Below are 20,689 nucleotides of genomic sequence, written 5' to 3'. Positions count from 1 at the left end.
CATTCACAAAAAGAAGGGAGAACACTAAAATATTTACATCTACACGTGAACCATGAATTGCAAAATTAGCGTTATTTGATTTTTTATGTACATTATAGTGATTTCTAAATTCCTTTGTAAAACTATTTAAGCAAAAACTAATGATTTCTCTTCTATACCATTAGATTTTTTCCTGGTAAAATTAAAACTGACAGTATTCCCAATTAAATACATATTTTATTAAAATACAATGAAAATACAGAACAAATTAAATAAAACAGATAAAATAGAATACTCCACACTTTTTTTAATAAGAAAAAAGGGAACTCATACAAGGTGCAAGCTATATAACAGTTAATTTTGACATATATAAATAGTATAAGCGATGACAATATGATATAAAATTAAAAACAATTACATTAACAAAATCTATCAACCAAGCAGTACTTTTATATTAAAAAAAAAACAATCTATCACAATAATTCATATTTTAAAAGGTATTAATAACCCAGTACATTTATATGAAATGTGGTACATTACACACATTGAAGTTGTTCTCAGTAGTGTCCAAATATAGAGAACACAAGTACACATTTACATAAATTCAATTATATAGTATCAGTCAAATAATTCCATATAATTGTTCATACACTAAACATGTCTAAATGTATTCTAATTGTGGATAAATTAAGCGACATACCTACTTTTAACAATTACAGCAACCAATTTTTAAAAACGTACCTATTTCATTACTATCATGTAAATTTGTTGACTGTTGTTTAAAATTAAATAGTTAATATTTTATAGCGTGAAAGAAAATTTATGTAATTTTTTTGACTGATACGATTTTTCTTGTCAATTATAGTGTTAAGCTTTTTACAAGCATGGTTAAATCATCCTTCTACAATATTAGATACTTAAATATTGTTTAGATATTATTTTCGTAGGCGATTGCAATTTTTTTTTTTTTAGAATGTTATTAAATATTTACACAAATGATGTGTTACATTTATATAGGAATGGATAGCTTTTTCGTTTCAATCTCCAAAGTTTACACAGCCAATAATAAAATGTAAAATTAAATTAAATATACATTTCTTATACCGCTTTAAATATCGTGCAGTCATGTGGCTTTTTAACTTTCAATATAACTACTATGAAATTTCTAACCAATGTAATTTCTTTCTTTACAGAAACTGGCACTGTGTCATACAAAGGAAATAGGGCTAACGGTAAGTAATACTATCAAAAGTATTATTATTATTTCGATTTTATCAGAGAAGATATGATAAACATAAATTATTGTTTTATCTGTGAAATTGCTTGCTTTATTTTTAAGATACAAAATTTGGAGATCTGAAATTTAACGTAAAAAAATATGTTGTCGCAAATTATTTATTTGTGGTATGGTTTTCATTTCTTCTTATTGGTTGGGTATTTTGCTTGAAAACAAAAACAGATAGATTTTCAAAATGTCAAGATTTATGCCAGTGCACCAATATGTAGGGAGATGTATTTTATTCAGTTTGTTGTCAATAGTGGGAAGATTAGAGGCCAAATTTCAAAGAAAAACAGCAAATTTTCTCAATTGTCGACGTTTCGTCACTTATCGTGACATCCTCAGGACACTATAAAATTTAATAATATCAAAATTACATCACAATTTATAAATAACAAACTTAACATTAAAATATTAAAAAATTAAAAAAGTGTGTCTAAAACATTACAATAAAATGAATACAGTAATATCTATATAAACATGAAAAAAAAAAAANTATATCTATACTGTCCAAGATTGTTATATGACATACTATGTATAACGAGACTAGGAAAACACAGTGAAACACTTAAATCTGTAATGTGAGTAACATATAAACAATATACGTAGATTTAATTTTAATTTAAAATTTTCTTTTTCGCATGTTATGTACAGGTTGTTGTTTGTTGCGTTTCTTGTTCATTCACCATATTTTGTTATTTTATTATTTATTATATAAAAACATTTTGTTTGTGTAATTTTAATACTTTTCTTTTTAAATTTGTGACATATCAAAATTGTTAGTGTGTCTGTATTTGTATTTTTTTTTCATGTTTATATAGATATTACTGTATTCATTTTATTGTAATGTTTTAGACACACTTTTTTAATTTTTTAATATTTTAATGTTAAGTTTGTTATTTATAAATTGTGATGTAATTTTGATATTATTAAATTTTATAGTGTCCTGAGGATGTCACGATAAGTGACGAAACGTCGACAATTGAGAAAATTTGCTGTTTTTCTTTGAAATTTGGCCTCTAATCTTCCCACTATTGACAACAAACTGAATAAAAATAAGGCTACCAATATCATTAGTTAGGATGTATTTTATATTTGTGTCTTTTTCGGTCTGAGATCTTTGGTTAGGCCTTTGCTTTCGTTATTTTTTTTCGCAGGTGGCAAAATACACAATAAATAAGAAAAAGTCAAAAAATTAGTTTGAAATTCAAAAAATGCATTTTTCTGAATGTTGATTAGTATTTTTGTGGTTCTATTAAATCAAATAGGAAGAAAATATAACTTATTCATATTTCTTTATAATGAATGAATTTTATTGTTGAATGTACATTTGTGTAAAAATAAAGCAACAATGTTAATTAGTACATAAACCAAGCCTTAAGGGTAGTAGGATGTGCTTTACTATGGGTTACCTGCTGCCTGCATTTTGATCTGCGCATTTCAGGGCTCAAGTGAAATTTGCCCGGGTGTAATATTAAAAATTTTTTTTGGAAGTTAATTTGACAGAGAAATTATAATAGTAACGATCATTAAGGTTAAAATTTAAGAAACTTATTATTACGAACCCACTTACCTTAAAAACAAACATTTTTTATTGTTTTTATTGCGCTAACCTTTGAACATATCACAGAAATGAAACAAGTTATTCGGTAGTGTTGAAAAACGTTTTACAAATCATACCTTTGGATCATAATTGACAAACGGAGCAAAATAATGTTCTGAAATGAATTTGTAACCATGATAAAACTTGTGTCTTATAACTTTTTTAAAGTCAGATATATTAATGAGAGAAAATTAATCACTAAAAAAAAATCTATAGTGGGATATGAATAACCATTTACTTGATAGCGAATATTATATTTAGTACATGCCATCATACAAATTAAAGCAAAAGTATAATTGATGGGTGTAATGTCGAACCGAGATTTTCATTTTGTATTTTTTTACAGAAAATCTACTAAATTATTGCTAGCAACACCCTGTTTTTTTTTAATGATTTATTGAATTATCACTTTCTTTACATTTAGCGTTAAGGAGTACCATCTCAATAAAACTTATTTGCCAGAAAAACTTAGTATTTTAAATTTGTGAATTTATCAAGTGCTTAACACATTACTCGATTATTTATCTTAAAGCGCCATATTTCGCAACAACCACAAAACAATAAATAAGTTTTTTTTTTATATATAACGCCAAGTATATATATAAAAAATGCATAAATGTTTATGAAAAAATGTACAATTAATTTCAATATATTTTTTTGAGTCCTGTTCAGGAACAAATTGAATATTTTCATTAAAATTAAAAAATGTATTGGGCTATACAACTATAAATTATCAATGAAATAAACTATCTGTGAGAGAACGAGGAATCTTCGATACCATTTTTATTTTTTTCTAAACTGGCACGGTTGGCTTCCGCTCTCCTTTTGGCGTTTTGAGCATCACTCCTTGCACGGCCACGCAGGACCACATTACTCTGACGCGGCATAGGTCGCGACTCTGCTTCTTCCTCCAATAAATCTTGTGGACTAGATTCAAGCGATTTCAGCATTATTTTAAGCTGCGGTGTGCCTCCACTGTCGTCGTCAGACTGCTGGGCAGCAGTTGCTAGTACCAACTCCTGGACGAACCGACTGCGGTCCTGCCTTTCCTCATCGCTCGTTGACTGCTGAGCTAATTCCTCTAATAAACCTAAAAAACAAAGAAAGTATGCAACGATTCTCAAATCCGGTACTTGTAACATTTTTCTGCTTTTAAAAACTGAATTTTTACAAATGATACATTAAAAATTACAAACAACTTCTTTCATTGTGAGACGGAGCTTATTGGCTTGAATTTATCTTCACTTACCTGTTAGCAGAAACTGTGATTGTGGTGAAGGGGCAGAAGGTGCATTTGAAGCTGGCTGCACTAACACAGATGAAGCGTTAAGGATCATAGTGGTGCCGCAGTTTGAAGTATTTGGTTCTCGTAAGGTTTGACTTTGTGTCTGCCGTCTAGGATATCGTTCTAATTGCTGACGGGCTGCATTAACTTGCTGCCTTTCTAATTGCAATTGCATCTGTAGCTGTTGCAGCTGAGTGGGGTTGCTGCTATTCGTGTTACTAGCCGATCTCCGAACACCTGTAAAAGCCAAATGAAAATATTTAATTTTTCTTGAATTATGAAAATAGTGTTACAAGTTTCTATATATTGAAGTTTTGTAAACAAATCTAAAGAATTATAAAACTAATAAAAGTTACCTGATAACTGGGACAATAATTCGGCAATGGGATCTACAGATTCCCTTGAAGAAGGTGATAATGATGACAGTCCCCCAGAACTAAAAACACTAAAGCAAATATCTTTATAGAAATTTATTTTTATGGCACATTTCATTAGAGCAAAAATTTTAGGAGAAGTATTGCAATATTCAATTTGCTGCAATGAATATATGCCATTTAACACAGACTTGAAAATTTTTCACATAACACGGTATTTTACAAAAAATATGGCTTATTAACTGGAGCTTTCAAAAAAATGTCATGCGCAGTGTCCATAACTGAATGGGCTGTACTTCAAGGATAGCTTCATTGGAATAAAATAAACCGAGTCAGATCAAGTTAGTATAACTTTGACTTATTGTCCTTGACCAAAATTTTCATATTTAATATTTTAAAATAACTGATACTGATATGAAAGCAGTTTTTCATGTAGCTGAAGTTGAATATAGGATTAATTTTTAACATACTTTCTTCAGCTGACAGATATTTTGAGAAAATGGAGTTGTTTTAAAAAACCTCTATTTATTTAATGTTAAAAAAAGGGTTGTAGTGTCTCTAACAAATGCACCCTTTCAACACAAAAAATGGGCTTTGAATTTTCTACCGCAGTTATCAGTTATGGAGAGCCGTGTATTTGGGGATATTCTATCACAACTAAACATTATCCTTTTGTAATTATATTAAATATTTTTTTTACGATTTAGAATATTGTTTAGAACAGAGATAAATTAACTTTTTGACGATATCCATTGTAATACTGAATAGCAACAAGTGTGAAAGAGTAAAGTACAGTCTTTCCTACTAGTTCCGGCTATTAAGCCATCATCAGAGAAAAAAATAACAATCATTGAAATGAACATTATGTAACAGATTGAGAATATTCCTAATTTGTTACGTCTTAAAATAAAATTATTGATATTTTCAATAGTTTCCACCAAAGTTATAGAATGTTATTTACTAGCAATTATGTGCGGCCAATTTTTTTTGAATGATTGTCAATTTCCCTCTCCCCGATTTCATAATAGCTGAAACTAGTAGAACGGAACAATAAATGTTAATATTAAACTTCCTGTTGTATCGAAAGTGGATAGCGTGATATATCTTCCTTCTCTTTTCAACATAATTTTCTCTCCATAACTTCATTCTTTCTTTCTATAAAATTGTTCTTCCTTTATTTAACGTCTTTCTCTTTCCAGCAACTATCTCTTTCTAACATCGTTTTTCTTTCATTATAACATCATTCTTTCGTTCTATAAAACAGGTTTAATAAGTAATCCACATCCAAATATACGAGGGATATTCTATAAGTACCGCTGACTACATCCAGGAAATGTGGACAAAAGGGCCTACCTCCCTTATTTGAATAGAATATCATAGAATATCATAGAATTTATTGACCATTTACATACACTAATAGGCACATTTTCAGTCATAACATTAAAATACATAAAAACAACTAACAAGTACAAGAAATAAAATCGTCGACAGAAAAGAAACAATTCGATAATAAATAATTTTTGGCAAATGAGTGGAATTCTTTTGATAACACCTGTTTTTGTGCTTAAAGTAATTGTGAAAGTTATTATAAAGACCAATAGATAGCTTATTGTTCTTGGTGATACCAATTTGAGAAAAAGGAATTATATTTCCGGCATGCCTAGTATTGTACTGGTGTATATCAGAGCGAGTTGATAGATTCAACCAATTTTTGTGTACTAATATTAACGACTCCAACAAGTACAAACAGGGCAGTGGTAGAATCCCAAATTTTTTAAATAAATCTTTGCTAGGAGCAAGGTTTGGCACCGCTGAAACAAGGCGAATCGTCGCCTTTTGTATAGTAAAGGCTTTGTAAGCCTTACTGGAGTTTCCCCACAATGCAACACCATAAGACAAGCGACTTTGTATCAATGAAAGAGACAGAATTCTCATGACATTGTTATCCACAAAAGGTCTCAACTCTCTCATTACAAAAATTTGAGTGAGAAGCTTTGAGCATAGATTGTGTATATGATCTCCTCATTTCAAACAGGGATCAAGAGTAATACCAAGTAGTTTTACTGAATTGGTTTTAGCACACCATTTATCAGAGGTGAAAGTTATGTTTTGCGTTTTTGAAATATTGAGTTTTAATTTGAAAACCAGGTTTCAGCCAAGTTAAGACTATCTATGCTCAAAGCCGAGAGCATGGAGACTAGACAAGGACTCTATACACAAACTTATAAGGGAAAATTGACAAAATTTGTCAATGAAATAGTAGAAATTACTTATAGTTCACCGCTAGGGTCGCTAGTGTTCCTTGTGTCCCGAAGTGAATGATAAATACGAGTGAAGTAAGCAAACAACCAAGTTTATTTTAAAATGAGTAGATACATCAGGGAGGCTAGATATACATATACCGGGTGATTCAGTTTGATATTCGCGGCCTCGTATCTCTTTTGTTTTATCAAATAGCTATAACAAACCCTATATATTTTTAAATCGCCGCTCAAACTCTATCAAATGACATTGTTAGATCGACTCCATGATAATGATAGCCAACTGCGGAAACAACTGAATTTTGACGTTTCTAAATAACGGTTTTTCAAAATAATTGACATTTTGTACCTACCTATTCTATCTATAACTAATTATTATTACCATAACATGAATACTTATAGTAACCAAGAAAAACTAGATATGATTTTAATTTATGGAGAGTGTTGAAAGAACGCTAAAGTTGTCAAGTATTTATACCAACATCGTTTTTCGCAAACTTCCATCGGATAAAATTTTCGGAAAGTTCGCCAGGAATTTGGCAGCAGTTGGTTTTCAAAAGAAATGAAGAGTTTTTAAACCCAGAAGGGTAAGAGATGAAGAACATTCGATAAAGATGTTAAATACTCTGCTATAGATCTCCGGATCTCATTCCTATAGATTTCTTTCTTTGGCCTTACCTAAAAGAAAAAGTTTACTCTTTGCCTATAAATGATATCGATGACCTTAAAAATAGAATAAGAGTAGACTGTCGGAGATTAAATAAAGAAACACTAGAATGTGTTTGTAGAGAGAGAGTGTGATAAACAGAGCTATTCTGTGTTTGGAAGCAAATGGAGGTCATTTTGAACATTTGAAATAAATATTGTTTTAAATTGTTATATTATTATCGTATTAAATATAAAATATGTTACTTTAAAAAACATAGTAACTTGTTTTTGCAGCTGGCTATCATTTTTCAGAATAAAGCTACTGAAAGTAGGGTTCATCTTTTTTGCTGTTTTTCTAGCAATATTTCATAGTTGAACGCAGAAAAAAAATATCTTCCAGAATTGATAAAAAAATATATAGTGTTCCATTTGAACAAAAACAGTTGACTATAGCAATTTTGACATATGTTACCATGGAGACGATTTAATAATGTCATTTGATAGAGTTTGAGCGGCGATTTAAAAATATATAGGGTTTGTTATAGCTATTTGTTAAAATAAAAGAGATACAGGGCCACGAATACCAAACTGAATCACCCGGTTTACTAACCCAGAAACTAGAAATCATAATAATTGTTGCAATTTGTTTTTATAGTATTAAATAAAGTTTCGAAAATAATTTAAATATAGTGAGAATATGCAGTGAATGACTGTAAAAGTGATAGGGTTACTGATAATAAGCGATGGGGTCAACTGGGTTTAAGAAAACCAGTACTTTTTAAAGTGCCAAAAGTACCTATAAAATATTCAATAAAAACATGTACAAGATTATAATAGTAATTTATTGTTTCAACAACAAAAATCTGGAATATAAAGATAGTAATAATTTGAAATATTTTTCATGCCCTAGCACACACACACACACAGATTTTTGAAATTATGTAAAACTATATTTTAATTGTTTAATATTATATCTGTCAACAGATTTAAATGAAAAAACAATACGTTTGTGATCTGCACTTTCAATCTAATGATATCCACCAAAAATGTCTTGAATTGTTGGGAATTATTCTGATCATTTCTAACTGATTGAACACTATTTGTTTTTTTCTACGAATACCAAATTTGTAGTCAGCGTTGGTGATTTGCGGTTCTTCGAACACTTTTTTGTAAGAGGGCATGATGGTTTCTGAGACTTTTCAGTCGTTCTTATTTAATTCAAAGTAGCCTACATTATTTATTTTCAAAATTTTTAACACGTCATAAAAACGACATGATTGATTTTTAATTCAAACTGCCACTTTCTTTATCTCCCCTCCACTATTTCGGTATATATGGTACACTAACGCCCTCTAATTTAGCAAGATATTTGTATAGATGGAGTTCGTGCTTTTTGTGTGATGTGTAGTCTCTATGTCTTAGAGAGTCGAGAATTGGCGGGCACCCCCACAGGTGGTGTTGCCAGCTTGTGCATAATTTCTCTATGGCTGAGGAAAAACTAGATTTAGCAACATCGCACTCGGGTTTTCCACTGGAGATTTTATATTATTTTCACTGAAATATTCTCTTTAAATTTAATATCCCTTTGAAATTTTCACTTTTTATTTGTATATTTTGATGTTTTCGAACTTTCTGACACCAAACTTTCTAGAACAGATCATTGTACGATATTTGAGATCATTCTGAAACACCTCATTCTCGAGTCAAGAACAGTCAACAACTTTGCAAAAAATGTATGATTCTGGAAAATTTTACGATTTCCAAATTCGAATTCAGATCATTTCGAGATGCAAGTACACCCACTTCTCACCCCCATAACTATCATGGTGCCCATACCAACCTTTATTTATATATACATTAAAAGTAACCCTTAACACTTAACACCTTAACACTTAAAGGTAAATTATCTAAATCACAAAAAAATTAATAAGAAAAGCACAAATTTAACTAATGAATACCTCCAAATACTAATCTCTCAAACTATGGGCTTTACCACAATGCAACAAGTATACGTTTTTTACAGTAAATAAAGAAACATTATATACAAAATTTCTCAAAATCTTCACGAACAAAAAAAATATGGCAAAAAAACATAAGACACTTTGAGATATTCTTAGCGGCCTCTACACTTTCCATCCATATTAAATTTCATTGAAACATCTAAAAAAAATAAGTCGTCTTAAAAAAAAATTAATAAAACATTTTTATGAAGGCTCCTAACTTTTTGGGATGCAAAATTGAAATAAATCGATTTACTGTCATCTAAGGAAGCTATCCTCATTCATTTCCAGATACCCTGTACATATTTCAACTTTTTCTTCGCATCCTGAAGAAGTTTTATGAAGAACTAATATTTCGATTATGTTTAAATTTGGGTACCCCATATATGCAGCAAAATGTTTTCAGCTTACCTAAAGTGCATGTTGCTCCTTCGTGGACGTAAGGCAGCCGCACCCCTGCCCATATGAGTAGCAGCATGCGAAGAATTGTGTGGTATGCGTCTGACATTATGTCGCGCACCTACCGGTTCGTCTAGAAATGAAATTAAATCTCTCGGGCCAGTACGATGCTCTAGCGTGAGATGGCCAGCAAAATCATCAGTCATTAGGTTCGGATCACCACCTGGCATTGCTGCGCACAAGGGGCATACCTATAATATATGTGGGAAAAGTCAGTATTTAAATAAATAGATTTACAGCATAGCAACTCAGTAAAATATTGTTTTGTTTCTTTGGTACGTACCACTTCAAAGTTAGTGTCTTGATGGTCCGTAGTAACATGCTCTTGTAAGGTAACATCTGTAAAACCCATGCGACCACAGTAAGGGCAGGTGTAGGACTGTGGCAACTCTAGGCTTGTTAAAGCTTCTCCCCCATAGTAGAGTTCTGAAAATCATTGATATCGCTCTAGATATAAATTAACAGAATATGTTGCTTTACTTTATTTTTTAATTAAAATCTTTGACTACGGAATCTTTTTTAAAGAGATATTTCTCAACATAATAGTTTTAGATTAGTTAATATACAGGGTGATTCAGGTTTTAAGGCACAAACTGAAATGGGTGATAGATCTTATCATTTTAAGCAAAAAAGTTTATATAAACATGAGTCCGATCTCGATCAGTAGCGGAGCTACAGGGGGTCAAAGTTTATTTATTTTTTTCTATTAATTAAAATATCTCGCTCACATTTCAAAATATCAATTCAAAATTTGGTGTGGTTAATACTTCCTATAAGGACATCATTTCAAGCATTTTAAAGATTTTTAAAATCTACAGGGTGATACGTTTTTGGGGGTTGAGGCTTCTTTATCCCCCCAAACATTTTCGTAGTACGCCTCTGACATCTTCCAGTTAGCAAATTGGGTGGCTAGTTCAATTTAGAGGGTTTTTTGCTTTTCAATTTTGTTCGAGAAAACAAGCGTTTTCGAGATAAATAAGCATATCCGTTCTAAAACATGTTAATTTTGCCTGTTTCGCTTAAATTTTATTCTTGGACAAAATTCGTTAAAAATGCAATAAATTGTACTAAAATTGCAATGTTTTTAAACATGAGTCGAATTTGGATCAGTAGCGGGGATCGATACAGAAGGTAGAGGATCAAGTTGTTTTAAGGTTTTAAAGTTGGTTAAATGGTTCATACATACATTTTACCATTTTTTATTTTAATTAATAGAAAAAAATAAATAAACTTTGACCCCCTGTAGCTCCACTACTGATCGAGATCGGACTCATGTTTATATAAACTTTTTTGCTTAAAATGATAAGATCTATCACCCATTTCAGTTTGTGCCTTAAAACCTGAATCACCCTGTATAATAATTACCAAACTTATTCTTAAACTTTGAAGTACAAATTCAACTAGATTGGTCTCAAAAAATATGTCAAAGATCAGAAGATATCTGTATCTTTTATAAAAATGATAACATTTTGTAGTATAATTCTTATCATTTAACATATCCTTTGTTTTTTGTAAATTTTCTAGATCAAACAAAATTCTAAATTTTAAATAAAGCAGTATTATAAAGACACCGAAATACTACACTAGATTATGCCTACATGCTGCTAAGGGCCCATATTGTGTTATTTGAAGTCATGATCCTGTTTCGTACCAATTGCCGATGGTTATAATATAAAATTATTTATTATTTACTATTGTTCTTTATTTGCTAGATTTTTTTTACTACATCAACGTATTTTAGATATTTTCAGTAATCAACATGTTTTTAACAATACCCCCTTAACTAATTTTGAGTGATTTATTAGCAACCTTGATTTAAAAAATGTTTCACATATGCCCCCCCTGACTGAAGGAAACTTAACTCTGCAGGCATATGGATATTATAAAATAGAATGGCTTACCGAAATCAGATCTTGTAAGTATACATTGCATAGGATGGTCTGTAGTGTGTCTAGTATTTGTGGCTCCTGCTTCATAACAAGCAGCACAAAGATCATAATCGTAACAAACCAAACATTTGTATCTACGCCCTCTGAAATTTCCTTTTAGACAAGAGTCACAGCTAACACCTAAAAAATATACAATTCTTAGTAGTTGTGCTAATATTGAGGGAAATAAGGAAAAACAGAATAGGCCTTGATTTCGTTTTTAAAACACATCAATAATTGTATTTGATAAAATGTGACATTTCATACCTTCGTGACGGCTCATATTTAAATAGATTTCAGAAGCAAACTATTAATGTTAATTAATGTTTAAAGCATCTAATGAACTTTCAATGTTTTTGTGAAAAATTGACATATTATAACCAACAAGGGATGATTTTCACAGAATAGCCGATTAGCAGCGAAAGAGAAATTGAAGGAACTATATCTACCAACATTATATTTTTCAATCGAGAAAATCCCTAGATTTTTCGTTTGGCTACTTTTTCAGGTGTAAGAACTGTAAGGTATTAAAATTTAACGTAGGTACCAAAAGAATAGAACTCTTTATGTTTGAATTAGCATTAATTATACACTATTTTAAATGATAGCTACCTGTTACGCCACTTTTATTTGGGGTTGAAATTCTTTCATAATGTCAAATCTGTTTGCTGATACTACTCTTTTACTCTAAATGTTTATTATTTCATAAGCAATCTAAAAAAAATATAGAAAAACATACAGGGTGTTCCATTTAAAAAAACGATTTATGAAGGTTTGAAATTGACTAAACTCGGCATTAAATTCCTAGCACCCTGTATGCAATTAAGCCACTTTGAAAGTATGGATGGGAAGCTTAGGGGTCTAGCTATCCCCCCTATAAGCTAGTCAGTTTCTCAATTTTTTTGAAAAAAATTAAATATCTCGAAAACGGTTAATTTTAGGAATAGTTCATAAAAGTACACCTAAAATAACACGTAGAATTCAAAATTGCAATAATATATAGGGTGTTCCATTTAAAATAAGCAAGTTGATGGCGACTTCCGGTATAACCGGAAGTGATACGTGGACGCCATTATTTCAGTTGAGAAGGGCATGCCCAAATTTTCAAAATTCAAGTCGAAGTTGTCTGAAATAATTCTTGGGCCGTCACCGTGAGACACCCTGTATAGAAGTTATTATATACAGGGTGACCCAATAAGAATGGAAACACTCTCGTACAAAAGTTGTTTATGGACCGATTTGAACCGGTTTTTTTTTAAAGATAGATCTCCAAAAGCTCTATCTTGATGCAAAATTTGAAGACGAAATTTTGATTTTCAAGACCTACTACGAATTTTTTTTTTAGAGAAAAGTAGCAAAATTTTGTTAGCGATTTTTTTTATAAAAAATCTGACTACACCTCTGGATTTAGGAACCCCTCAAATACATTTGTACCAATTTTTGCGAAAAAAAAGTTTGCCCCTAAAAAAGTTATGACAATATCGGCATCGCCAGTGTTTGCCGTTGTCGGTGAACATATTCTTTTATAAAAACCAAATAGAACCCAAAGAGAAACAAAATTAAATAACAAACACTGGTTTACTAATTATTAATAAGAATCATAAAAACCAGTATACACAAAATAAACAACAATTGATAAAAAAAAGTAATGATTAAAAAATTATTACATTTTTAAAAATGAAAAAGGAATCTATCAAATTGATTTACACAAATCACGTCATTAAATTTAAATTTTTGTAGCTTCCACTAATCCTCCGTTTAATTCTATACATTTTTCATAACGTTTTTTTATATTTTTTACAGCATTTCGTAATTGATGCGCGTTAATCTCCTCAAACGCTTCCCTTATTCTAGTGCACAATACCTCCCGGTTATTTGGCCGTGTCTTATAAACTTTGGACTTAATAAAGCCCCACAGAAAAAAATCAAGTGGGGTAAGGTCCGGAGATCGGGGTGGCCAATGAATTAATGGACTGTTTCGACCTATCCAATGATTGGGGCATTCTCGTTAAGTCACTCCCTGACATGTATCGCATTGTGTATTAGACATCCATCCAACTGAAAATGTAGATTTACTCTTTCTTGTAATGAAAGATTATTGACTGCATTAAAAAATTCGTTCTGAAGGAAATGTAGAAATTGTTCACCATTCATATTCCCTTCAAAGAAGAACGGACCAATGACTCTCTCATTAAGTATCCCACACCAAACGTTAACTTTCTGACTATATTGTCTTCGACAATTCCATTCGTCCTGAATGTGGCCTCATCGCTGAATAAGATATTTTTAAAAAATCGGTAATTAAGATATTGTCCCTGTGCCCAGAGACAAAACTCCATTCGTTTCTCATTATCACCTGGTTCCAGAGTGTGAAGAAACTTAGGTTTATAGGGTTTTATGTTATTTTTCGTCGGATACTTTCTCTGGGTAAATTTAAATCTAAACTAGCAATCCTGAGGCTATTCTGAGGATTGTTTGTAAAATAATTTAAAATTTCCTGCTCGTGAATACGTCTTCTCTGTTGATTGTCTCTTTTTAAAATTTATTTTGATACAGCACCATATTCCATAAAAGTATTGTTTATTTTAAAAACTGTGCAATGCGTAATATTAGGTCTATCTGGATGTCTGTTAAAAATTATACACACCTCTCTTGCTGTCCGATCATTTTCACCAGAAAGGCATACTATTTCAATTGTCTCATGTAAAGTTAAACTTTGAGCCATCGTAAAGAATTATGGAACTTATTTAATCATGCACAAAAAATATTACAATGTGCTACTACTTGTGAAGTTTGACATTTGTTGTCTAAACTTCTATTTTTCACAGCCTACCAAATTTTGTTCATATTATTTTTAAGCAACGTTATTTTCTGGATATCGTAATATTTTTTTCAGAAAATTCTTCACAAAGAATTAGATTATGGTTGTAGAATCCAGTGGCTTTTTGAATAAAAAAATTATAAATGTAATTATTTTTGTCTAAGAAGTAATTTGTAAGTTTTGGCATAATAACCACGAAATAATAATAATTTGACGAACTTGTTGTTTATTTTATGTATACTGGTTTTTATGGTTCTTATTAATAATTATTAAACCAGTATTTGTTATTTAATTTTGTTTCCCTTTGGGTTCTATTCGGTTTTTATAAAGAATAGGTTCACCGACAACGGCAAACACTGGTTATGCCGATATTGTCATAACTTTTTTAGGGGCAACCTTTTTTCGCAAAAATTGGTACAAATGTATTTGAGGGGTTCCTAAATCCAGTGATGTAGTTAGATTTTTTATAAAAAAATCGCTAACAATATTTTGCTATTTTTCACTTAAAAAAAAATTCGTAGTATGCCTTGAAAATCAAAATTTCGTCTTCAAATTTTGCATCAAGATAGAGCTTTTGGAGATCTATCTTTAAAAATAAACCCGGTTCAAATCGGTCCATAAACAACTTTTGTACGCGAATGTTTCCATTCTTAATGGGTCACCCTGTAATTTAAGGTGATCTTTAATAATAAAAATCATTTGATTTTTTATTATTTATTTTTTTGTGTTTAAAATATCACATTTATAATCATGTAACTTAGGACTAAAATACAGAAGTCTATTTTACAGAAGTGTTTGGAGTAACAGTTTCAAGATATATCTTGTACTCTTCCTTTTATTTACACTGAATTTAATGTTTAACAGTCAAGAATAAGTTTGACATATATATGATTCTTTTCAACTGTCACTTTCAGTTTACAAACGACTAGAGTTAATGTTAAGTAGATTTACACATTTTGCTTTAAATACATTTCTAAACAGTTATCAACTCGGTTGTTACAAGTATAAGTATTTTTCAGTGCAGGATTCTTTTTTACTGGGAGAATTTTCAACACCGCGACATGTATACATCAAAAGAGGAAAAAGGGTCATTCACTGAAGTTTTTTTTCAGTGGGAAAATAAAGTTACAGAGATTGAATATTTGAATAATAAGTCTTCGTATAAGTGTAAAATATAAATAAAAGGTTTAAAAATGAGTCACCTCATGCCTATTCAAATTTGACAAATAATTATCATTTGAAGCCAGCCTAAGTTGTGCGCTTAACTCTATACACAATTCTTTCTGTTCGATAATTTGTCTCACCAAATTAATTTTCTTTATTTGCAAAATTTGATTTTCTTTTTGAAGAAGAGCCATGACTTCATCTAAACATTCTTGTTTTGGTATAATTTGATTTACCATTGAAGTGCTACAAGTTGAATCTAATTTTTCCTTTAAAATTTCTATTTCATTTCTTTCCATTTGCATATTTTTCAACAACTTCTCTTTCAACGTAATTAAACCATTTCTCTTGTAAGTAAGAAGCACTATATCATCATCAAATAAATAATCATTATTTTCTATGTGAACTTCTTCCTCTGAATTGTCAGTTTTGTCTTGGTCTTGTTCATCGAAAAGGGGAATTTCTGGTTCTATAGTTGTTACAACAGAATGTGATTTATTAGAAGAGTTATCAGACTGGGAACGAGCTGCTTCTACGTTCTCATATTGTACTGGCGCAGAACCATCAACCAAATCATCGGGCTCTTTGCTTTCTACATCTTTATTTCCTTCTGCTACCAATTTTTCTTCAGACTTCTCGGAAACATCTTTACTCTTTTGGACAGTTTTTAACTTCCTCTTAAAAAGAAAACTGTTCAAATATGTTTGTTAGAAGAAACATTTTGGCTAAAATTTATTTACCTACCTTTAACTGGGTTACTATCCTTTGAACTTCCCACAACAATTCTTCCCGTTCCTTCGAATTGCAGCCATAGTTCATTTCCTTGTGTATCTGAGTGAGTAGAGATTCCTGTTTCTTCAGTTCGATTTCCATTAAGTTAGGTTTATCAGGTAGCTGGACACCAGACCCTAATGGAGGTATGTACTTGAAAATCACAACATAGGGAAACAGAGCCTGACTATGATGTAAAAGCGCCTGCAGTAATCTCGACGAAATATGGAATGTATGGTTCAGCGCTGCCGCAATGCTCTGCTTGTTCATCTTATTCTGCTTCTCCTAAAATTATGTGATTGTCATATTTTTCATTGACGCACTAATTTTTACTCACATTTAACGATACATTATGCAAGTGCACTATAAGCCAGGACAAAAGCAGTTTGTTTAGCGGTGGTAAATTATCTACTAGTATTTTCAAATGTTTTTCCCTCGTGTTAAAATTTAAAATGGCACCAGCTTCTTCAAAGCGTATTAACAAGTCATTTGTAAATATTGGCTCTGGGAGATCTCTAAAAATTAAAAATAAAATCATCAGATATATAGTGGGTGCTATTTGCGAACAACACCATGGAGATCTCGGTTATCTTAAGAGATATAGGGAAAATCATATTAAAAAAAACATAACTTCATGTTGAACAATCAATTTTTTTGTTTTGAAGATATTGATGAAAAACTGACAATTTTGATTTTAGTTCATATTTTCTTTAATCAAAAACTGTGAAGATGGACTATTTTAACTCGACCATTACCATATTTCTTAAATTTAAAATATTCTGTTCATTTTTCATTTTTTTATTATTATTATTATTATTCAATTTATTTATTAACTTTGACAAACACTTATTTGAAAACAAAACAGTCGAGTATTACGTCAAACAAAATTTTGGGAGTTTAGTTAAATTTTCATGAACAAAAAAAACACTTGTAGTTGGATGTTTTGTGTTCCACTCTTTATAAAAATATTTAATTTGGTATGTTGCCGAAAACAAATAGCAAACCATATATTACATACCATTATTATAAGAAAAATGTGCCAAATTAAAAAATTTAAGAAAACTAATATTGCGCCCAGCCATTCAGGATGATGCTCGATGGCCATTTGATGTAGATACGGTTTTTGCATTGTATACAATAAGGAGAGGAACAATAAATTATTATCCTATCAAACAAAAATCAGACTTTTTAGTTCTTTACTGATAATAAGACAAAAAAAGATGTATCAAAGAGTGACCGCAAAAATCGCCCATTTTTCACAATTCGCAGAGAACTAAAGAAAATAGATAAAAATATGTTTATGGTCTCAAATTACTCGTCGTAAAAAATTAAGATGAGCATAGCTTTTAGTTTTTTGAAAATTTTCAAAAATCACCCCTATTTAGGGGTTGAAGAGACCAATAAATATAAAAACTATTAGCATGTGAATTTTTCTATCGAATGATTCTTGATACAAAGAAAGATTTATTCTTATGACTGAAATAAGCATGTTGAATTAGAAAATCCACTCTTAAGCATGCTCAGGGGGTGGAATCATCCCCAAAAATAGAGAATATCAGAAATAATTGTAAAAATTTCACAAAAAATATATTAAGATAATTCACATGCTAATAGTTTTTATATCAATTGGTAATATTCAAATTCTTCATTTTTGGCATTTTGCCAACCCTTAAGTATGGGTGATTTTTAAAATTTCAAAATACTAAAAGCTATGCTCATTTCAGTTTTTTACGACAAGTAATTTGTGACCAAAAACATATTTTTATGTATTTTTTTTAATTCTCTGCAAATTGTGAAAAAACGGCCGAAAATCACAGGTTTTTTGCGGTCACTCTTTTTTTTTGGGATGTCTTAATTTCACCAACATTGTATCTTTTTAGTAACCGAAATCCTCACGGCAGATCTTAAAAAACTGGTATCTGGTGTAATGACATACCTTAAAAACATTTTTAGAAGGCTAGTTGCTGTAGGCACGTCATAATCGCTTAATCTAACATTCTGCCTGTGATTGTACATTTTCCTTATCTGGGATACTTTAGTTTTTGTCCCACTTATTTTGTATACGCCTTCAAATGAAATTCCGACAGCTTCGACGTAGTCGATGCATTCTCTAATAGGCAACGGTAAATCTACACCATCATGACATCGACTTCTTTCTACTGCTAATTCTAAGCTCACTCCAAACATCGGTAAAGCATCTAAAATAATAAGCAATTTTTATAGGTCAAAGAAATGGTTCCAATTATTTGATTTACCTGCAATATCTACTGTTTCCTCTACAGATTGCTTCACCTTCTTCGCCTTTTCTTTTTCGCATTTCTTGTCAGTTTTTTTATCTCGGTCTTTCTTCTTGTCAGATATTTCCTTATCCCTAGATTTTTCCCTTTTTTCTTTCGACTTTGTAGTAAATTTAAAGGACTTTGTTTTCTTCGATTTTGAAGGACTCCTGAAAATATAATTATTGTCAAAAAAACTTTTCTAAACATGGAAAATTATTTTATATGTATTACAAGAGTATTACGGTAAACTAGGTATTTACTGCCAATTTTATTTTCTAGTATCCATAAAATAATTACACACACATCACTTATTATGATTATATTTAGTTTGCTATTCTACTGTAGTTATATGATATTTAGACAGTTATGATAATGTGAAAACAAAAAATATTTAGATATCACAAACGGTTATCTTTATACTATATTAAGTTAAAGATATTTCTTTTTCAAAATTGTATTTACATTTTGAAACATCTGGTTAGTACACTAAACATAAGTAAAACAGTTAACATTAAATTGGCACTTCATAAAATGAATCTTACATTTTTTATTGTATAAATATGTTGAATCAAGTGTTTATGTAGTTAATATGCACAAACATAAAACAAAATACACATATTTACTTCCCTACAATAAATCATGTTCATGAAGCGGACATTAAAGAGAATAGATATTAAAAAAATATAGCCTTCAGTGGTTGCGTTTTCTTTTAAATTATTTAATTATACCTGCTGTTCTGTACTGTTCGTAAGTACTGTAAATTTAACCTTTAAGTATTATGTATAGATAATTAAAAATATGTTACCTCGATTTACTAGTTTCATCGGAGCTTTCCCCTTCTAGGGCTGCATACCCCCTTTCCTTGTCTTTTTTATCCTTTTTATCCTTACGCTTGCCTATTAACATATCTTTTTTCATACCTTTTTCAGTTTCGTCACTGTCTAAAAGATAAATAAATAAATATGTGTAACAATAAAATTTTATCTATACGACTTACAATCACTATCATTGTTACATTTTTTATTCAATTCTGACGCATACAATCCTGGGAAATCTTTCATAACGTCGGGACTATCAAAATCCATTGTTTGTCAAGGTGATATATTTAAATATTTACTTAATTTTATTTGTGTATACACTAAAAGATTCGAGACGAGATATATGTATTTTTATTACATCTGTCATCTCATCTGTCATAATTCAGTATTGCCAAGCCAACGGGTTTAGGTTTATTGATCCAAGAAAAATGATTGCCAACTTAATAGTCCGTGGCATCTTCATCAGAAAGGAAAGTAGATTTTTTTAAGATCACTACGGTCAGATGTCCTTTTCACAAAATATTTAATAATAAATACGTTGTGTTGTCGAGGGTTATAATAATTCATTTATTAACACCTTTCGTCAATAAAACGTCATGGATTTTTTTCTGTATTCCATAATGAACTTCTTTCAATAGTATCTAACATTTTTTTGGTTACTTATTAAATTGATACATGAAATATTCTTCAAATATAAATATTATTTTATGTAATAAATGTTAATTTGTGGAATTTTCAATATTTGCAAAAATTTCTGGCTGTGTATATATAAAACATTTCAGGGATATCTTATGTTACAAAATTAGGATATTTTTTAAATATCCTGCCCTATATCCCAGGGACATAGTTTGGACATAGGTACTTTGATCGAATATTATTACCAAACTAATAATGGGATATTGCAAATTTAAATACGCGATATAGGCAATGATAGGTATATAATATACCAGACGTATTCCGGGATTTTGGGGATACTTGTATTTCTTTAGTTAAATAGGTACCACATTTTAAATTTTTGTT

The 20,689-nt window shown here is 30.4% G+C and overlaps 2 protein-coding genes across 3 annotated transcripts; both read right to left on the bottom strand.

Annotated features, from left to right (window-relative positions):
- Nucleotides 1-3,498: 3,498 nt before the first annotated feature.
- On the bottom strand, nt 3,499-12,240 carry LOC108909529 (E3 ubiquitin-protein ligase KCMF1). Of its 2 annotated transcripts, none has more exons than XM_018713905.1 (7): nt 12,084-12,240; nt 11,790-11,957; nt 10,172-10,314; nt 9,841-10,079; nt 4,503-4,591; nt 4,111-4,383; nt 3,499-3,951 (listed from the first exon to the last, which is right to left on the bottom strand). In XM_018713905.1, the coding sequence occupies exons 1-7, from the start codon at nt 12,097-12,099 to the stop codon at nt 3,608-3,610; spliced, it is 1,272 nt and encodes a 423-aa protein (XP_018569421.1). In that variant the 5' UTR covers nt 12,100-12,240; the 3' UTR covers nt 3,499-3,607. The 2 variants fall into 2 exon arrangements, with proteins under 2 accessions (XP_018569421.1, XP_018569429.1); XM_018713913.1 differs by having other exon boundaries at nt 4,503-4,582.
- Nucleotides 12,241-15,335: 3,095 nt separating this feature from the next.
- On the bottom strand, nt 15,336-20,033 carry LOC108909388 (ralA-binding protein 1). The gene is made up of 7 exons (XM_018713717.1): nt 19,849-20,033; nt 19,657-19,792; nt 18,828-19,018; nt 18,509-18,770; nt 16,910-17,087; nt 16,546-16,857; nt 15,336-16,478 (listed from the first exon to the last, which is right to left on the bottom strand). The coding sequence occupies exons 1-7, from the start codon at nt 19,934-19,936 to the stop codon at nt 15,825-15,827; spliced, it is 1,821 nt and encodes a 606-aa protein (XP_018569233.1). The 5' UTR covers nt 19,937-20,033; the 3' UTR covers nt 15,336-15,824.
- Nucleotides 20,034-20,689: the final 656 nt, after the last annotated feature.

Source organism: Anoplophora glabripennis, unplaced genomic scaffold, assembly GCF_000390285.2.
Source record: "Anoplophora glabripennis isolate ALB-LARVAE unplaced genomic scaffold, Agla_2.0 scaffold9, whole genome shotgun sequence".
Classification (NCBI taxonomy): Eukaryota; Metazoa; Arthropoda; class Insecta; order Coleoptera; family Cerambycidae; genus Anoplophora; species Anoplophora glabripennis.
The sequence above is the reverse complement of the archived record's forward strand: the minus strand, read 5'-3'. Positions and strand labels throughout refer to the sequence as shown.

Bases quoted from the DNA above. Each gene is read 5' to 3' on its own strand.
- LOC108909529 (XM_018713905.1), bottom strand. The intron at 10,080-10,171 runs GTACGTACCAAA...CATATATTATAG, and splicing joins AAGACACTAACTTTGAAGTG to GTATGCCCCTTGTGCGCAGC. The intron at 4,384-4,502 runs GTAACTTTTATT...TGGCTTTTACAG, and splicing joins ATTATTGTCCCAGTTATCAG to GTGTTCGGAGATCGGCTAGT.
- LOC108909388 (XM_018713717.1), bottom strand. From the start codon at position 19,936: ATGGATTTTGATAGTCCCGACGTTATGAAAGATTTCCCAGGATTGTAT. The intron at 19,793-19,848 runs GTAAGTCGTATA...TTTATCTTTTAG, and splicing joins ATGTAACAATGATAGTGATT to ACAGTGACGAAACTGAAAAA. The intron at 16,479-16,545 runs GTAGGTAAATAA...TTTCTTTTTAAG, and splicing joins GGATAGTAACCCAGTTAAAG to AGGAAGTTAAAAACTGTCCA.